Below are 20,402 nucleotides of genomic sequence, written 5' to 3'. Positions count from 1 at the left end.
CCCACTCCTGACTGACTCACTCTCTCTCTCTCTCTCTCTCTCTCTCTCTCTCTCTCTCTCTCTCTCTCTCTCTCTCTCTCTCTCTCTCTCTCTCTCTCTCTCTCTCTCCACTGTTGGCTCAGGTGGAGCATACATGTGCTAATCCGACATGAGGGGAGGGGGCCCAAAAATGGTGAAAGGTTTGTGCTGAGTCATGCTCAGGGCTAAGCTGCCAGTGTCTGCAAAGGCAGAAGAGAATAAACAACATGCATATTCTCATCCAAACAGGTAATCAGACCATATATAATTGCTGGTGTTTAGTGCCACATTTATTGCATTGTCTGCTTTCAAAAAACATTATGCTAACTTGCTTATTACGGATGCTGGCTCTCCCCTGAGGTTCGTCTAATTCCCCTTTGTTCAGACAAGCGTAGGCTTAAGGTCATCTTTGAAGTTGACCATAGGGCGAGAAGAGTGGTCCCACTCGCTGTCTGAAGTCTCTGAAGTGCTGCTGCTCTCACTATTGGAGACATAATGGTGGTCCAGACAAGCTTCACAGTAGGGCCGATGGTAGTAGCTGTAATCCTCAGAACTGCTGGACTCGGAGTCGGAGTATCTGTACTGGTCTGTGGATCCAGTCCCTACCCTAGGCAGAGCTGTGTCACTATGGCGCATCTGACCTGCCAGAGGAATTATGGGACGTCTCCTAGAGGAAGACCATTGACGGGCTCGTCTTGAAGCCCTGCTGACAGATCGTGAATGAGTGCTCGAGTCATGCTCAACCCCATCGTTCTTGCCCTCCTCTTCCTCCTTGTCCCCCCCAGTCTGGGAGTCTCGGCACTGAGAGGAGTTTGCGTTGATGAACTGTGCTTTCTTGGGGTCACATTCTCTCAGTCTCTCCTGACTAGATGCCCTCCTACAGCCAGGGGGCGCTGAGCTGGGGTAGTAGTAGGGAGGAGGCCCCATTCTGGAGGAGTGGAAGGGAGGCCTGCGCTTTCGCATCATGTATGGTGAGATGCTGGGGAAGCAAAACTGCAGATGTGACTGTGTTGAGGCGGGAGAAAGAGGAGAGAGAGAAGAGGAAGTGACGAGGCAACTAAGAGCATCGTGGGCAGGATTGAAGGGTCGCCTCACTTCGCGTGGGGATCTGAGTGAGTTCTTTACAGCATCCACACTCAAGTCATGTAAAATCTCCTGCAGGTGCTCACTGCTCACATAACCATGACGACCTACCCCTGTCACCACTGATGACACAATGGAATCTATTACTGAACATGCCACATCTCTTGGAGATGGACTTGACCAAGCAGTGGACAGAGGTGTGGAGTCTTCCAATTTATTCAGATTAATTGATGAACTCAGTATGCCCGCTAACACAGAGGATCCAGGGCCTACAGATGCACTTTCAGAGTTTGCACCATTGTTCACTTTGGGCTGCATCACGTCTGTGATGTTCGTCAGAGTTTTGCTCTCGGGCTTTGAGTGGCTGACCCGGGAGTTCTGCGACGCCCCGTCTGGGCTGCGAGAGGAGCGAGGAGGTGAGATCGCCGTGGCCAATGAGGAGGGTGCCGCTTCAGGAAGCGAGGGTGGAGGGATATATGGAGGAGGGGAGAGGGCAGCAGGGGCAGCAGACTCCACACTTCTCACAGGGAGAGGAGAGGGTGGAGGCTCAGGGGGCAGCTCGAGAGGTATTGCTGTGGTCTGGGTGGAGGAGGAGTTGAGGTTGGTGGCAGAAGTGTCCGTTTCTCCTTCAGCCTGAAGATGGCTCACAGACATTAGCTTTAGCAGCTTGCCTTTGGCACTGTTCACTTGTTCTTGGAGGCTGTCGATCACTGCATTTTTCTGCCAATAAGAAAACAAAGGCATTTGAGAGCAGATTAAAAGACACTGCAAATGAATGAGTGAGACAGGAAAAACCTTAACAGGATATGAGGTAATAAAACAGTGCCCTGAGGAAATGCAAAACAAAAGGGCCGCGTTTCAAATATGGGTCATTGACGCATACGACGAACCTCCTCACACCCAGCTCTGGAATCCTCATCTGGAGCAATGCACAGACTCCTGACCTCAGAGCTCAGCGTACTTAACGGATCTTAATTCTGTGTAGAGCTTAAGGAGAGGCCCAAAAAAGAGCCTACTACAGCTGGATTGTGTTTACCCAACTGGACAAGGACAATGTTTTTGTTGTTGTATTTCAGCCGATTTGAAATTGTTTAATGATTCTGACATGAAAGTGTAGTTTGTCAGCTTGGTGGGGCTATGTGTAAAAAAGCTGATTTTTTAAGCAATATAGATGGCAGTATCCTTAATTATAGCTTAAAATCTGCTAAATCTGCACGTATGTTATTGCCTCCTTTTCAAATTTAGTGTACTAAAGTTCAGGCGTAAAATAGTTTTTCTGTCCAATTACTAAAGAGTATACCAATGTATACATGGAGCATGGAGACATAAGTCCTAGCATAGAGACATAAGTCCTAACATGGAGACATAAGTCCTAACATGGAGACATAAGTCCTAGCATGGAGACATAAGTCCTAACATGGAGACATAAGTCCTAACATGGAGACATAAGTCCTAGCATGGAGACATAAGTCCTAACATGGAGACATAAGTCCTAGCATGGAGACATAAGTCCTAACATGGAGACATAAGTCCTAACATGGAGACATAAGTCCTAGCATGGAGACATAAGTCCTAACATGGAGACATAAGTCCTAGCATGGAGACATAAGTCCTAACATGGAGACATAAGTCCTAGCATGGAGACATAAGTCCTAGCATGGAGACATATGTCCTAACATGGAGACATAAGTCCTAACATGGAGACATAAGTTCTAACATGGAGACATAAGTCCTAAGCCCCAGCCCTTCCTCCCACCAATGACAACACCAACTTTAATCCAACTCACATGTTCCAAATAGTCATGGTCTTTAAGAACATCAGGGATATTAAAGGTAGGCGTGCTAGATTATGGTGGGGCTAAACTCTGCATGATTTCAAGGCAGGGAAGGATCTGTGAATGGAATTTTGGGTTGCCCCGCTGTGCAAGATGATGGAGTACCACGTTTGTACCTCACTGATTAGCCTCTTCATGGAGTCGTTTTCTCCCAGCAGGTAGAAAATCTCATCTTCACTGTAGACGGAGTGCAGACTTTTGCTGGGACTGGTGAAGTACTTGGCCATCTGGCTGGGGTGGGGGTTCTCTTCCTTCTCAAACTGCCTCCACTGGGTTAGCTGGAAGAAAACAAGTTAGGGAAAATAGGTTTGTTCCTACTTATACTGGTGGTGCGGTTTCCTCAGACTGTTCTAAGGCATTTGTAAATGTGTGTAATTCATGGTGCAAACCTCATGGTGCTTTTGTGGTATATGCCCACCCTCCCACACACACACACACACACACACACACACACACACACACACACACACACACACACACACACACACACACACACACACACACACACACACACACACAATGTTTGATGACTACTTAATTTGTCATTAACATGAACATTTATACCCCTTCCTGGTCTTTAGGCTCCATGCAGTGTGTGAGACTTAACACTCTGTGTGTGGGTGCTATGCTGCGGCCAATCTGGAGGATGATGTCTTTGCATTAATCAGCTCTATGTAAATATTGGTACTGATTGACAGATATTCAGGTCAAAAATTGAATTAAGCAAGTCTGTTCTTTCTCAAGTCCACCATTCTATGGTAATAGAAGACACAAGTGTCATATTGCCACATACTTTGGATAACATGGGGTTAAGTGTCTTTCTCAAAGGCATGTTGGTAGCATGCTGTCTGTTCTAAATGGAATTTCAGCCAGGAATCATTTGGCTCAGGATGTGGCGGGGTTGGATGGCCACCACCCAAGGCTAGTTCTGAATTAAGCTCTAGATTATCAGGTATAGTGAATGCACATATTGAATATTTTACCTAAATAAACCTTTGTTGATACATCACTAAAACTGACTGACAGCTGATTTCTGTTTGGGACCACTGACCCTCAACATATTGTTTACTGATTGTTTATCAGTAGCTGGGATAAACAAAACCTTCAAAAAGAGCAAGACAGTAATATCAGGCAAGCACCACTCTATCACTTAGCTGACACCAGCAATGTTCTCTCCACAGTGACATGGATGTCGGGGTACACACCTTTAATCTAGGCTGCTGAGTCACTATTTGTTGAGTTGGCTTTATCGATTGGTAATGCCTGAATTCATTATTTTAAACACAAAGCTAAATCCAGCTATAGAAGCTACAGACAAAGAATTTTGTGGGTGGAGAAACCCCATTCGTTCATAATATAAATACAGTGATGTCCAACCTGACATGATGTTCATTGTCAAATATTTCTGACCCCAAATGTTTCTGTCATGATAGCAGTTGGCAGATTCTTGCTAAGAGGGCCGTGCACTGCTCACCTGAGGGACGAACAGCAGACAGTTAACGACCGTGGTGCAGATGAAGATGGCTCCGGACACCATGCCATAGACCAGGTTGGGCCAGGCATGCAGGTAACGAGAGGTGGGGATGGCCACGGCAGTGGAGGCCGAGGCAAGGCACACGGCGGCCATGATGGGCAGAGTCTGGTTGACGGGTGGTAGGCTCACGTTGCTGGTCAGCCCAGCCAAATATGTGCCATAGATCAGCAGACTTCCCTGCGGAAGAGGCAGATGGGGCTTTTCTTACTACTCTATGGATTATCAAGCAAGGCTTTCTGTAAAGATCTATTCACTCTAATGATGTTCTGTGCTTGTTTCAGGCAGTTAGACATCCTTAGCCTATACAATTGATTCGCTTCGTTAGTTCTTTAACAACCCTTTGGTGAGCCTGGATGGGTGTATTAGAAAGGTGTAGGTGTAAAGGTTTAGGTTTAAAGGTATTCACTCATCAATGCAGAACCGAGACTGGTAAGATGGTGGCGAGTTATGAGGTGTTGAAGACACAGGCATTCATAGCCTAATAAATGTGAAAAAGATCTTACCTTGGCTGCAGAGAGGAGAATGACCCACATGTCTGAGTAGTGAGAGGAACACGAATCCAGCTGAGACAATGAGTAACGCACGTCAAAGTCTACGACCTAAAACATAGGGAAAAACCACGGACGTGAAGCACAGCATTTAGTCAAGGCTGCAAAAACCTTTGTGCCAAATAACAGCAGCATGACTTCTAATGATGTGTGATTAGATGTAGTACACATGGGTGTCTTCATTTTCTTATATGTCATGTTGCTTGTCCACAATGATAAGACTGATCCCATCAGTCCCTGCCCGGTAGTAGGCAAACAATCAATATACCAATATGAAAGCAGTTGAAACATAAGACTGATGGGCCATTCAGCTAGTATTTTTCAACACCTACATTTTCTTCCCAAAGCCATTGCCAATTCTGTCAAGGTCTGTCAAAGGCTATCTAGTGATCACCTATTTCACCACAAGTGAAATAAACAAGGGATACCATTAAAGGACAGGTGGAGGAAAGAGAGGACAGGTGGAGAAGAGAGAGAGGACAGGTGGAGGAGAGAGAGGAGGACAAGGGGAGGAGAGAGGAGGACAGGTGGAGGAGGGAGAGAAGGACAGGTGGAGGAGAGAGAGGAGGACAGGTGGAGGAGAGAGAGAAGTATGGGTGGAGGAAAGAGTGAAGAACAGGTGAAGGAGAGAAGACAGGTGGAGGAGAGAATGGGGGTCAGGTGGAGGAGAGAGAGGTGGACAGGTGGAGGAGACACAGTCCTGGTTAAGTCCCATTAAGTATGCATGACCTAACAGACACCTGTGAATGACTGGCAATGTCCCGAATCAGGAAAGACGGGTTGGGCCTTCCTTCCTGCTCAATGAGAGAATGTCTAAGCTGTGCTCATCCATGGATGACTGAAGCATAGTTGGGTACTGGGGAAGTTAAATGAGCCTTGCAGCGTTGTTCCTATCTACTGTTCATCAGCGCAGTACCTTGACCACAGCACTGACTGAGCGGAAACACTCGATAGGATCAGTGAGACCCCACGCAGACAGCAGCACCACATCCACCACGATCAGCACAGCTACCATGCACATGAGCTGAATGTCTCGGATAATCTGAAATGAAATTAAACAAAAGACATCAACAACAAATGATTCCCATCCTGACAAGTTAGGACTGCCTAGTATCTCCAAAAGCACATATTAGATTTGAACATTAGAGAAACCTATTTTACCTGATCATGTAGCAACCTTAAGAAACAAAGAATCCCTGAAAGAAATCCCAGATTTTTTTAAATAGTGACTGTATAGCTCTTCGTAAAACTCACTCACCACTCTCTTGTCGGGGACCCGCTGGGTGAAGACCCTGTAGAGACGCCATGTTTTCCCCAGGATGGGTCCAAACATCAGCGTACTGCCAACACTCAGCAGCCAGACCCGCACCTGAGCCAGAGACAGTGTGGGACATGAACCGATCCTTAACACTCAATTAGAGCACGACTTGTCTGATTTATTTAACTCACCAATTATTTTAACTCAACATAACCGAGGCACTGGGCCTGTTAGGTTGCTACCAGCCATTTTTGCACGATATGAAATACTGAGAAGCTGTGTTGTGGTGTAGAGATTATGTTCACTGACTGAGCAGATTTACGTAAGAGGTATGTGAAGTTGTTTTGGTTTCACATGATGAACCCGAAGCAGCCTAATTCCTGATAAATTCATCAATGGGGGACAAAGAACTTCACAATGTTTATATATGAGAGCTGTTAAACCACTGCTAATCCATGCAGAGCGACAGCTGACACACACATGCACACACCCATGTAAGCACACCAGTGCATAAATACAGGGACAGGCATGCATTCTGCACACACTCACACGCAGAGCTAAGACACGGTGAGTGACATTCACCGATTTCTCAAAGGACACTGAGCACTCCAGTGTGAAGAAACTGCTTCTGATCGCTGTAGACATCCAATGGAAACTGGTGTTTTTTTTTCTATACGCAATGCATTTGTGTTCTTTTCCTTGAAATGTGAGCAACAGAAAAGTAGATTCCTTTGGGATCTGGACACAAAACTAAAATGTGTGTGTGTCTGTGCACAATTATGTGTGTGCGTCTGTGTATGCTCATGTCCATATGTATGTTTGTGTCCATATGTACACTACCGTTCAAAAGTTTGGGGTCACCTAGACAATTTTGTGTTTTCCCTGAAATCTCATACTTTTATTTATCCAATGAGTTGCAAAATGAATAGAAATATAGTCCAGACATTGACAAGGTAGAAATAATGTTTTTTTTTTATTTGAAATAATTTTCTACTTTAAACTTTGCTTTCGTCAAAGAATGCTCCCTTAGCAGCAATTACAGCATTGCAGACCTTTGGCATTCTAGCTGTTAATTTGAAAATGAAAAATGAAATGTGCCATATTTTGTCAATTGTGATTTTTACACCCCAATCGAAATTTGTCCTCCGCTTTTAACCCATCTGTGCAGTCAGAACACACACACACACTAGTGATTACTAGGGGGCTGTGGATCACACGTGCCCAGAGCGGTGGGCAGCCCTAGCCCGGCGCCCGGGGAGCAGTTGGGGTTAGGTGCCTTGCTCAAGGGCACCTCAGTCATGGCCTGTCTGGGAATCGAACCCACAACCCTCCGGTCACAAGACCAGTTCCCTAACCGCCAGGCCATGACTGCCCCTTTGCTGAGGTAATCTGGAGAAATTTCACCCCATGCTTCCAGAAGTCGCTCCCACAAGTTTGATTGGGTTAATGGGCACTTTTTTTGTACCATACGGTCAAGCTGCTCCCACAACAGCTCAATGGGGTTGAGATCTGGTGACTGCGCTGGCCACTCCATTACCGATAAAACACCAGCTGCCTGCTTCTTCTCTAAATAGTTTGTGCATAATTTGGAGGTGTACTTTGGGTCATTGTCCTGTTGCAGGATGAAATTGGCTCCAATCAAGCGCTGTCCACAGGGTATGGCATGGTGTTGAATAATGGAGTGATAGCCTTCCTTATTCAAAATCCCTTTTACCTTGTTCAAATCTCCCACTTTACCAGCACCAAAGCAACCCCAGACCATCACATTACCTCCACCATGTTTGACAGATGGTGTGCAGGCACTCTTCCAGCATCTTTTCAGTTGTTCTGCGTCTCACAAATGTTCGTCTGTGTGATCTAAACACCTCAAACTTTGATTCATCTGTCCAAAACACTTTTTTCCAATCTTCCTCTGTCCAATGTCTGTGTTCTTTTGCCCATATTAATCTTTTTCTTTTATTAGCCAGATATGGCTTTTTCTTTGCCACTCTGCCCTGAAGGCCAGCATCCCGGAGTCGCCTCTTCACTGTAGACGTTGACACTGGTGTTTTGCGGGTACTATTTAATGAAGCTGCCAGTTGAGAACCTGTGAGGCGTCGATTTCTCAAACTTGAAACTCTTAATGTACTTGTCTTCTTACTCAGTTGTGCAACGGGGCCTTCCACTTCTCCTTCTACTCTGGTTAGGGCCTGTCTGTGCTCTCCTCTGAAGGGAGTAGCACACACCATTGTAGGAAATCTTCAGTTTCTTGGCAATGTCTCGCATGGAATAGACTTCATTTCTCAGAACAAGAATAGACTGTCGAGCTTCAATTGAAAGTTGTTTTTTTCTGGCCATTTTGTGAGTTTAATCGAACCAACAATTGTAATGCTCCAGATTCTCAACTAGCTCAAAGGAAGGTCAGTTTTATAGCTTCTCTAATCAGCAAAACTGTTTTCAGCTGTGCTAACCTACTTGCACATGGGTTTTCAAGGGTTTTCTAAATATCCAATAGCCTCCTTACAGAGTTAGCAAACACAATGTACCATTAGAACACTGGAGTGATGGTTGTTGGAAATGGGTCTCCATACATCTATGTAGATATTGCATTAAAAACCAGATGTTTACAGCTAGAATAGTCATTTACCACATTAATAATGTATAGAGTGTATTTTTGATGCATTTAATGTTAATGTGCATGCTAAATTTAATGTGCATGTTAAATTGAAAAAAAAAAATTATTTAAAAAAAAATAATTTTATTTTATAACAAATTTTTTAAAATCTTATTTTTTTCTTTCAAAAATAAGAACATTTCTAAGTGACCCCAAACTTTTGAACGGTAGTGTATGTTTGTGTGTGTGTGTGTGTGTGTGTGTGTGTGTGTGTGTGTGTGTGTGTGTGTGTGTGTGTGCGTGTGCGTGTGCGTGTGTGTGTGCGTGTGTGTGTGCGTGAGAGAGAGTACCAGCAGCATGGCTTTTGCCCCTGTTCCCTGTATAGGTGATCTGTCCTCCATAGCAAACAGGAAGCCACTGGTGTATGTGAGGACACTCCCTGCCAGAGTCAGTATGTTCAGATTGGGACTGGACATCTTCACAATCCTGACAAAGTCATGAAAAGAAAAACAGTTTTAAGTTTATACAGTTTTAAGGGATTATTTTATAGGGGTCTTATAACATTACAAAAATAAAAGCTAACATGGAAAAAGGAAATTGATCACTGCCTGCTAAAAAAGACCTGCAAGAGTAAACATGGGAGAATGGCCAGGGAGGGCCATGGCATAGGGAGAGGCATGTAGGGATGTTTTGTACCTGTTGTTTTTGTAACGGATGGTGAAGATGAGGAAGAGGAAGGCCAAGAGGATCCCAAAGGAGAGCAGTGTCCAGACCACAGCGCACAGAACTGGAGACAGAGACCTGGTCTGTACCTCCACTACCCTCTGTGCACCCACACAATCACACACACATACACACACATACACACACACACACACACACACACACACACACACACACACACACACACACACACACAATTATGCATATTTGTCATTTAAGGCATGCTTAATTTGATATCACAATTTCATAAAATATATGGTACAGTCTTCAGGCTGAAGTGTACAGAGTTCAGTCTGTGTGTCTTAACAACCCACCATTGCATTGTGCTTTGTATGTGTGTCTGTGTGTGTTTAAGTTGCCATATTGTCAATCAAAATTAGTCCTCTGTATTTTCACACACACACTACTGATCACTAGGGGGCTGTGGTGCACATGTACCCGGAGCAGTGGGCAGCCCTACAGATGGAGTGAAGTGCCTTGCTCAAGGGCACTTCTGCCATGGCCTGGAAATTAAACCCATGACCCTCCGGTCACAAGACCGGTCCCCTAACCACAAGATCATGACTGCCCCTCCCAACACACACACACACACACACACACACACACACACACACACACACACACACAATGCCAGTGTATATACATGTGTGTGTGTGTGTGTGTTTGTGTATGTGTGTGTGTGTGTGTGTGTGTGTGTGTGTGTGTGTGTGTGTGTGTGTGTGTGTGTGTGTGTGTGTGTGTGTGTGTGTGTCTTTACCATGGACAGACTGCAGAGTCTTAGCAGGATGTCCCAGCTCTGCTGCCTGTTGACTGCTGGATGAATGGAGCAGGTTGCAGACTCACAGTCAACGCTGCAGTTTGGCCTGTTCGCCATAACTTCTTCACTATTTCTTACTGCTCACACGCATCCTGAGGAGCACAGTGCATGCTATTTAAAAACAACAGTGAAAGAAGCATTCAAAGCCTTATGTTAGAGACTAAGACAAATTTTACAACATTTCATAGTCAATTTAAGTAAAAGTATTTGGTTTAAAACTGTTGGGTTTTTTTTTTTTGCAAAATGTAACCAATTAGAAACCAAAAAGAATGACACCTAAATAAAAATCATATACAATAGCTCAGTAGATGTATTTTGCCACTTGAACAAATACGTATAAATCTCTTGTGTATTGCATTATACGTTCCACAAACATCCAAAATAATGACAATAATAGTAATGATAATATTTTTGTCTGAGCTTCAAATACAATTCTACAAGACCCAAATCTTTCAACAACATAGCATCATGCAGCACGAATTAAACTCAGACAAACGGGCAAAATGCAACACATGAATGAAAGATAAGACACACAACCATGTAGAATGTATGAATGCTAACTCAGTCCAGCTTCAAGAACCCTCACCCAAATATATGCCAAATCATATACCACAAATTACCACTTTACACTCAAAAGCAACTCAAAGGTCTCCTTTCTAACATCTAAACCCCAATGATCATGTTATTTATCTAAATTGTAGCACAGATGAAAGAGCACTTAGGGTGAGATTTGAGAAGCCATACTGAGATGCTGAGAAGACCACGGTAAAATGGTATTTGATCTGAACTCTGATCAGCTTACTCTTTACAGGGTGAAAAGGGTTACATTTAGAGATGCATGTCTATCATTAATGGAAGGGTTGTAAAATATACTGGAAAATATAAAAGGATTTAAAAGTAGATTCTCTGTTTAGTTTCTGGTTCAGTTTAATGTTTATATGACTAGAGGAAAAGTCTCATAGCTAGAGAAGGTTACTTTTTAAACCAGTTTAAATCCTACATAAACTTTTCTTTTTAAGACGTTTTGCTCCTTTCAGTTGCACAGTGTGAAGTTGTCGTGTATGGTCCTTGTATGTTCAGAACTGGCTTGCATCAGAGTACGGGATATCCAGCTGCCGCAACTGAACACCAGAGGGCGCTCGTCAACACATTACAGTGTTGTAAGTTTAGGTACCAGATATATTTTAAAAGCAAGCCGTTACACTGTGTTTATTATAATACAGCAGATGATATTGTCCACAACCCAATATTAAGAGTCAAGTCAAGTCAGCTTTATTTTTATTAAAAAGACATCCAGTGTCGACCAAAGGGCTGAACAAGAATTAGAATTGCATATAAGAGCAACATGTAAGTTTTAAATAGAAATTTAAAACTAGGTATAAAAGGAAATGTAAAATACACATAAAACATAAACATAGTAAAAACACATATAACTAACGTAAAATGCTCAAGATTCAAAGGCCTGTTAAAATAAAAAGTTTTTTAAATTGCATTTAAAAATATCCACAGTAGCTGATTCCTTTATAAAATTTGGAAGTGTGTTCCATAATTTAGAGGAGCCAAGAGAATCATTCTAGGAGCTCAGCCTTTTTTGATATAATTCACTGACATAATACTGAAGGTAGTATTGATGGGCCGTGTGGAGTCTTCCCAAACAGACAACGTTTCCTGTTTTTGTCTGATTGATTGTTTGTTTCCAATAAAGTGCTAACGTGGTACCCCACAAGATTAAAACATTCCATAGGCAAATAATTCCACATTAGGACGATATTCTCACGCTCTGTATGTTGGAATATCTCTCAAAAGCCAAGTAAAACGTAATTCATTAAAGACGATAAAAAAACCACTCTTGCAGGCGTTCATGGTCACTCCATAAGCTAACACCTCACCCCAGCACAGCTGGTCTTCATAATGTAACTTTCACACCACATGTAAAGCTTGTAAAGACAAGCATTTACATCACATATCCCTTCATCATCGCATACACACTGAAGTGGTGTCCCTTCGAGTGACAAAAAGAAGCAAGTGTCAGCCCATAATCACTACACCCTAACTACAGCTAACTTACAAGGTGCCAGATACAATTACAGTGTGAATAGATCCGCTAGTGTTAGGTGGCGAAGGAGCTTGGGTGACGATTTTACGATATCTAGATGTTGCACGAACTTGCTGCGGTCATGACGCCGTCGTGTTCAGAGTAATAAAATCTTCAAGTGTGATTGCGCAGTTCAGTGTTTCATTTTATCACTGCTCTCTCTCCCCCTCCCCCCCCTCTCTCTCTCTCTTGCTCTCTCTATCTATCTATCTTTCTTCACATGCATCTTGCGCACACGTGATGAGTAGAGAACTGGTATATGATTTCCCTAGACATTACATAAAATGTAGAATGAGGTACAGAAGCAAGTAGAAAAAAACAAATCGTCCCTGTTGTTTTGGTTATCTCAGTGAATAACGTCATAGATATATTCAGAATTAAGCTACAATGTCTTCATATTGGAGTTGTCAACTCCAGTGGTTTGAGGAAACTGATTACATTAAATGATTGACTGTTTACAATTTACTTTAAATTCATTGAATTACAATTACCGTGCGTAATTAACATTATTACATGACGACCGTAAAAATGTCATGCAGTAAAGGCAGTTTTCACACAAACCTTGCTTGTCAAGTTCAACTTCCCCTACCAACGAAATTATTAAACCCCGAAGATAATTAAGAACACTTTGACTCTTATTACTAGAGAGCGACTCGCTTTCACAGAAAACCTCAACCTTCACGATAAACCTCGAAATAGAAATGTGCGCAAATTAAGGAAGGTAATCACTACACCACACACACACACACACACACACACACACACACAGAAAATTGGAAGGATGAACCGTAACCCGTTATGCAAATAAGTTGCGCTGAGATCCACTGACATGGATACGCAGTAAAAAAGCTTCTCTTTCAAATATCATGTTTATCAGCAGATGCTCAAGAAGCTAGCAATTCCATTGGGGTAGTGGAGATAGATTTGTAGCGATGTACCAAAGAAATCTACACAGTGTTGACTGGTAAAGAGTCTGTTTTTCATAATATATTTTAAATACGAAGTGTCTATGTTTGTATGTAAAATAATTCTATCTGACTGAGCTGTAAACAGAACAAGACAGCAAATGATAGACAGAAAAAAATGTATGCCTTGATGTATATAAAAAAGCACCTGTGAGTGTCAGAAGGTTTGACAGTAACGCTACAAATGAGTAAGCTCTGTCTGAAGTTTCTGTGACAACATGAATTTTAAGTGTCTTTTTGGTTATGACTAAGCCTCTTTCTCACCTTTAATTAAACATATCTAATCTACTGTATCTCTAATTTTTGTAATCTTTGTTAAATTATTGTTGTTGTTTCTGTTCTTTTTATTTTGTGAATACTGTAGACTTACAAATATTGCACAAAGTATTACTGGTGTCTACATTTACTTGTAATATTGAACTATTTGACACAATTGGTGTGTGTGGCATCTTACAACTTACAAAAGTCTGGACATGACACGAAAACATTTTCTTTTCCATGTTAACTTGAACTGAATAGCACTATACAAATTATACAATGTAAGCTGCATTTTTAACTGAATTGTAATTTTAGTTCAATTATAAATCTCCTTGGGTGTCTGTTCAATAAACACTGTAAAAAAACATTCTTCACTCTGCACTGCACTGCTTGCCATATTCCCATATTTCCAGTATACTTCAAAAGTAAACTCACAAAATGTTGTGAGCTAAGTTGAGTATGTTGGAGTAGGGAAAATACTGGAGCCTTTAGGAGTGGGAGTGGAAGTGATTCTCACAGACAGTGTTAGTCACCCCAAACCAGTCATGCTCTCACAGCCAAAGAGACCCAGCAGTTTACTAAACAAACACACCCAAATAAGTCATTCAGGCCTCTGCACCAGTCTGCTATCATTCTTACTTAAAAGCATTTTGCTGATATAGGCCTACGTGAAATAATCTTTGTTTAATGTTTATTTAGTCCACAGACAGGAAATGAGGCAGGGCAAAACTGCCACTGTGGTGTTTATTTCTATGGAAGTGTTGCATCTTCACCATCAATCAATCAATCAATCAAAATTTATTTATATAGCGCTTTTAGCAACAGTTGTCACAAAGCAGCTTTACAAGTGCCCAAGTCCAAGCCCCCAGTGAGCAAGCCAATAAGGGCGACAGTGGCAAGGGAAAACTCCCTAAAAGCATGAGGAAGAAACCTTGAGAGGAACCAAGACTCAGGGAGGGAACCCATCCTCCTCTGGCCGACGCCGATCACCAGAACAACAATTAAAGAGAAAAACAAAGAAAATATGGGACGGATAAATAAATTCCATCTGTGACTTTTGCTTCTAGAAAGGCTGCGATTATTATCCTCTCTGTTGAGTTCATGCTTGATATAAAACGTAATTGTCCACTTGACATTAAAATAACTTGGATCGCATCTTCCAGTTTGTGATTGACTCTGTTTATAATACCTGTGTGGAGACGGCATTATAAAGATGTGAAACCGTGCCAGAAATGTTTCATCACTAGATCTTCTCTGTAATATCAACGTGTTCTGGCAAATTGCATAATTTTACGCACACATAAACACACGACCACACTTACGCACAATGCAGACTCTTTTTATTTACACACACACACACACACACACACACACACACACACACACACACACACACACACACACACACACACACACACACACACACACACACACACACACACACACAGGTTCTTTGGTGTTCCTAGTCACGTCATCTGAGTCACTTCAGAGAGATCATCGGTCGATTCATATTAGCATAGTGCTTGTGAATCCAGTATATAAACCTCCAGCACTCTGACTCATGCAGTATGAGCTGGTAAGCTAATTCATAAGTCTTCTCCAGGTGCATTATAATTGCGGTGGTTCGCGTCATTTCAGTGTAAAGTGTAAGAGTTTACTGTTACATATTGTTACTGTTAGATTACAGAACAATACCCCGTTGTTTAGTTTCGTTATAACTAATTAAATCGCGACCAGGTGGCGTTAGTCAATATCAACCATGAGCTTTCAGAACTCTATTAGTAGATCGGCTTTTAGCTTTTTATGGTGTTCTATGCTCTTGTCCTAACGTCCTGTGGTATAAAATGGCCTAATAATAATAATAATAATAATAATAATAATAATAATAATAATAATAATAATAATAATAGCTGCTAATAGTCCCACTGTAGACTGACACTCTAAAAACAATACATGTTATTTCTCTGTTCTGGGTGTTTTGAAAATTCCAATGCTATCGTCACCTTCCCAAATTTAGATCAGTAGTTTTACGGTTTCCTGCAGGCCAAGCCGGTGGACAAAGGCATTTCCGACCATTTTTCATCAGAGCCCAGCGCCCCAAGACCTGTGTGGATGTCTTTCACACACACCACAAACCTCGAAACCGCCATGCTCTTAATTACAGGAGAGAAAGGGGTCTCCAAAGGTCGTTTATCAACTGTACACCCATGAACGCCTATGGTCACGACTTCTTATACTGAGACATGCACTAATCCCTAAAGCAACAACGGGTGTATCAGTACTTGTTTCTAAGTTTTAAAAAGAATGTGATGACTGAAATTGTGGTTGAACGCCTATGTTGTACATGGGTGTTAATGATGACATGTGTCTTTTCCTTTTGAAATGGAATTTCCCGTCATTAAAAAACTGAACAGGAGGCCTAGCGCTGACAAAAACCTTTACGGAAAACTGTCGAGGTAAACGCTCTCACAGTATAATCGAACGAGTGGATTACGTGTAGTTGCAAACTTTATTCTTGTTTATTCCATTTAAGTGAAATTCAAGTAGTCCTAACAGATGCTATTCGTTTTCGTTCGGTAAAACCGTTAACAAGTTGTCTGTACAATAACCTCCTCGCGCACATCTTCCTCACTGGTTTTCTCAGTCCCTCTAAAGATCTGAAACAGCCAGTGAGGCACTTGGTGTTTGAGGTATAATGCTGAAACATTCCTCGTCACCCCGTAATCCGTTTAGCAATTTAATCTAAGCTGATCGAGTAAGAATGTCAGTTATTGGTATACCCCCCTGCAGTGCCTCGCTTTCAGAAAACGCCGGTGGGTAAACTGGCTTATTCCACAAAATGAGAACAAGAGGTAATAGAGCCACATGGCAGTATGCCAGTGACATTAGTTTGTGACTGTAATGTAATTTTCTTTGAAATACACCGGACCAATCATGAGACCTATTAACAAAATGTGAATAGAAGACCTAAACCCCGCAGGATACTTTGACTTGTTGCATTTTAAATCAGGTTTCTATTCAGGGAAAGTTTAGTGAATACTTAGTAATCTTGTAAAAACATCCTAGTATATTTTAGTATAGTTGGTTACTATCGTTCAAACAATAACAAAGTTTAAACAATACGACAAATTTATATTATATATATATATTTTAAGAGCTCTGCGTTTACCTAATATAATATTGTGGAAAATGTTCATTTTAAAAACCATCATAACTTTGTGGAAATGTATGTGGTTCCATTTAAAATGTTATTTACGTAAACATGCAACATTATATCAACAGTAAAAAGCATATGAACAAGCACACCAAGAGTTGACAAACCTAGATCAAAAGCCTGAAGTGTCAGACAGGCGCGTGGATTCTCCAAACGCCTTTTCTTCGCCTTCGCTCCATCCGTGAGGTTTCCTGAATCGAAATAAAACTTCCCGTCTAGGCGTACGCGTGTCCATCACATTAGAACGGCACAGGTATTGTGATACAATATAGAATGCATTTATTGCCTTTGAATAGACGTCAGTGTGTAATCACGTTCGTCGTTGTGGTCACGTGGAAGAGAGCGCTGCGAGAACGCGCGCGCGAGAGAGAATAAAGGGATGGTGGAAGTGGGCTGGAATTTCTTATTGTAATTAGGCTGTAAGAGAACGAACGAGTGCACTTGCGCAGAAAGTTTGCTATGCGGACCTGTAGTGTGTGTGTGTGTGTGTGTGTGTGTGTGTGTGTGTGTGTGTGTGTGTGTGTGTGTGTGTGAGTCCTCATTTGGTACAAATACATATAGTTTCCAGGCTATCAAAATCTCTAAACTATATATCGAGGGAATCGCACCTTTTCGATATTTTTAGCATCTCGCAGCTCACCATGGTTATGTTATTATCACGTTTCCATACACAATATCTATATTTCACGTTGAGTGTTCTCGTGGGACAGGGTGGCGCGTGGGACAGGGTGTTTGCCACTACAAATCGAGCCATCTCTGTTTAAATAAATACCGTGAAATCATAACACACAGCTGTACTAACGGAAAGAAATACATTACGTGTGTGTGTGTGTGTGTGTGTGTGTGTGTGTGTGTGTGTGTGTGTGTGTGTGTGTGTGAAACAGAAAGACAGACACCGAACACGCACACTGCTTATGTGTGTGCGTCAACACCGAAACGCATAAAACAGATACATTTTCAAAGGTTTAGCGGTTTCTACAAAGGTGCCATTAAGCTCAGGGTTTTATATGTTTCCGCCGATCTGACATACTCTAAGGTTTGTTCCTCCCGCCTAAGAAAGGCAAAAAGTATTATTAAAACTTCACAGGGATTTACGATGCTTCTCCACGCGGGGTCATTCCTGGTGAGGGTGTGCCATCTCTGCTCTAGGGTAATTTAATCCTACAGAGCGCTCTACGGGATGCGCGCGACTGTGGGTAATCTTTTATATTTGTCACAAAAAAAAAAACAACACAAGACCAATCCAAACTATAAGACAAAACCTCAGTCAACGGTTACGGTACACACACACACACACACACACACACACACACACACACACACACACACACACACACACACACACACACACACACACACATCAGTTGTCCATACAGACAAATAGCTATTGAAACATTTGTGGGCGTGAGTTGAGCCCTGGTATTATAGTATCATAACCATGAACGGGTCTCCAAGCAAACAGAAAAGTGTGTGGGTGTGATGCGTCAACAGTAGGTGTCACTGTTTAATTCTATCAAAGTCGTGTATTGTGTGACGGTCCATATCAACGTATTCATGTCATCGTACTTGTCAGATCAAGAAATCCTAGCAGGATTAGTCTAATTGGCAAATACTACCATAAATTAACAGTTGCACAGGGCCAGCAGCCATATTTTGTGTATAACTTTTTTCATCAATGTATGCAATTTGCTATGCTGGTGTAACTTTTCACACTCTGAAAAGATGTTTTTTACGCGACTGTATTTAGATATAAATTCATGTTCATGGGTTCAGCGGATGATTGGGGTACTGGGGCCATAGCTCAGCACTAAAGACCTAGATCAGGTTATGTCTGAAGCATGCTCAAGTTGCAAAGCCCTGTTAAATTTTTTATTGCAGGCCATCCAGCAGAAGTTTGCTGCCAACACACTGAAGAGTGAAGACATGATCCAAATGATTACAGTGACTAAAGAACACATGGGACATTTCTGTTGTGTGGTGTCCTTCCATTTGGATGTTCTCCCATCATTCTCCAAACAACGTGAATCTGTGCAGAACTGTTCTGACAAAAGCACCAAAAGACTCACAGAACCGGACACCCCCCCCCCCCCCCTTCCGTGAAGGTCTACAGGTCTACAGAAGACCACCGTTTCCATTCTATTGTTTTATAGAAATGCGAGCACGTTGTCCTGGAAAGGCTGAGCAGCATAGCTCTGTTCTGAAAGACAATCCTGACTGTGTCTTCTGTTCTCGTCTAACTGAGGTAAAGTATGAACCTGCTTCAGGCACCGCTATCATGTCATTATATCACAATTTCATCGTCCACAGTTTCATTGTCTGACTGTTGAATCCAACAGTCAGACAAATTACTGGTTAATGATGGCACAGTGTCAGAGTTACAAAATGGCATTACCCACAGTGCACCACTATACTGATTACAGTCTGATATTTTGGATACTTGCACCCATAATAATAATAATAATAATAATAATAATCCAGTCTGCTTAAATACCTGTCTGCACACAAGAGCCTGCACGGGGGTGATAGTAGTGCACAAAATATGGCACACTCAAACATCTCGTAGCATGTAAAGGGTCATAGTGGAGATAAGGGTCAAGTAGTCATAGCATCCCACACCCCCTCTGTGACTCTCATAAGAGAAGACATCTTCCACACAAATAATTGTGCAAGCACTTTTTTATTATAAAAAAAAAAAAACTCAGGCTAGTAGGGAATTTAGTCTGCCATGCACCAATAAAGGTGTTCACTGCCTTAAAGTAATTTATATATCCTCCCAACCTTCTATAAGGTAGCATAGTAGTATAGTTGTAATCACATCTTACCAACAGCAGCATGAGATCCAGGAGCTCCACGACAGATAATCCTCAGGGATGCTTATGTTCAAGTTCTTAATGCTCCACTAATCACACGTCCATCATCCACAGCGCGCTCCATCCTCCCAGGTATGTGTGGCAGCACCAGCCCTATGAGCCTCCAGGATCATTTGTTGTACAGATGGAGGCGTTTAAATGAACGCGCCTCCAGCTGGTGGAGGGTCGGGCATCTCTGATCACTTTGGGTGCTTCACACGTCTCCCCTTCACTGCCGCTTCGACGTAAAAGATCTGGTTTCGTGTTCGGTTTCGTGCTGGCGTCGCTCCGTACATCTCCCTGGTTCAAGTTGCAAGTGACAGCAGGCTTACCCACAAGCGCACTCACAAACACACAAGTGCACACACCCAAACATACACACGCCCTCTCCAACACCCCCCCCCCCCCCACCCCTTTTTTTCACACACTTACCTGTTACTCTGTGATCTCTGTCCTATACAGAGATCCACAGTGCCTGAGCTGGTGGTGTTCAGCAACATTTTTGCATCATGATAAGCCATGAAGGGCAGCTCTTCTTAGCTATAAATGTGTCAAGGCACTTATAAAGTCAAGTCACCATCCCTGTCATTGCTTGTTCTTCTCTGCTTCCAC

General features: G+C 42.4%; 1 protein-coding gene across 2 annotated transcripts; it reads right to left on the bottom strand.

Moving 5' to 3' along the window:
• Positions 1–286: 286 nt before the first annotated feature.
• gpr156 (G protein-coupled receptor 156) lies at positions 287–20,094 on the bottom strand. Of its 2 annotated transcripts, none has more exons than XM_077002609.1 (10): positions 19,764–20,094; positions 10,350–10,501; positions 9,566–9,693; positions 9,220–9,355; positions 6,277–6,387; positions 5,935–6,060; positions 4,974–5,069; positions 4,411–4,647; positions 3,053–3,214; positions 287–1,821 (listed from the first exon to the last, which is right to left on the bottom strand). In XM_077002609.1, exons 2-10 carry the CDS (start codon positions 10,464–10,466, stop codon positions 400–402), a joined length of 2,535 nt encoding a protein of 844 aa, XP_076858724.1. In that variant the 5' UTR covers positions 10,467–10,501; positions 19,764–20,094; the 3' UTR covers positions 287–399. The 2 variants fall into 2 exon arrangements, with proteins under 2 accessions (XP_076858724.1, XP_076858723.1); XM_077002608.1 differs by lacking the exon at positions 19,764–20,094 and adding an exon at positions 17,049–17,293.
• Between the last annotated feature and the right edge of the window lie 308 nt (positions 20,095–20,402).

Source organism: Brachyhypopomus gauderio, chromosome 4 (genome assembly GCF_052324685.1).
Source record: "Brachyhypopomus gauderio isolate BG-103 chromosome 4, BGAUD_0.2, whole genome shotgun sequence".
Taxonomy (NCBI): Eukaryota; Metazoa; Chordata; class Actinopteri; order Gymnotiformes; family Hypopomidae; genus Brachyhypopomus; species Brachyhypopomus gauderio.
This window is presented reverse-complemented; position numbering and strand designations above follow the sequence as displayed.

What these genes read in the sequence shown, in the direction of transcription:
- gpr156 (XM_077002609.1), bottom strand. Translation starts at nt 10,466, where the DNA reads ATGGCGAACAGGCCAAACTGCAGCGTTGACTGTGAGTCTGCAACCTGC. An exon ending in TTCTCCTCTCTGCAGCCAAG is followed by an intron (nt 4,648 to 4,973) that starts GTAAGATCTTTT and finishes CCTCTTCCGCAG; the next exon opens with GGAAGTCTGCTGATCTATGG. An exon ending in TGAAGAGGCTAATCAGTGAG is followed by an intron (nt 1,822 to 3,052) that starts GTACAAACGTGG and finishes TCTTATTGGCAG; the next exon opens with AAAAATGCAGTGATCGACAG.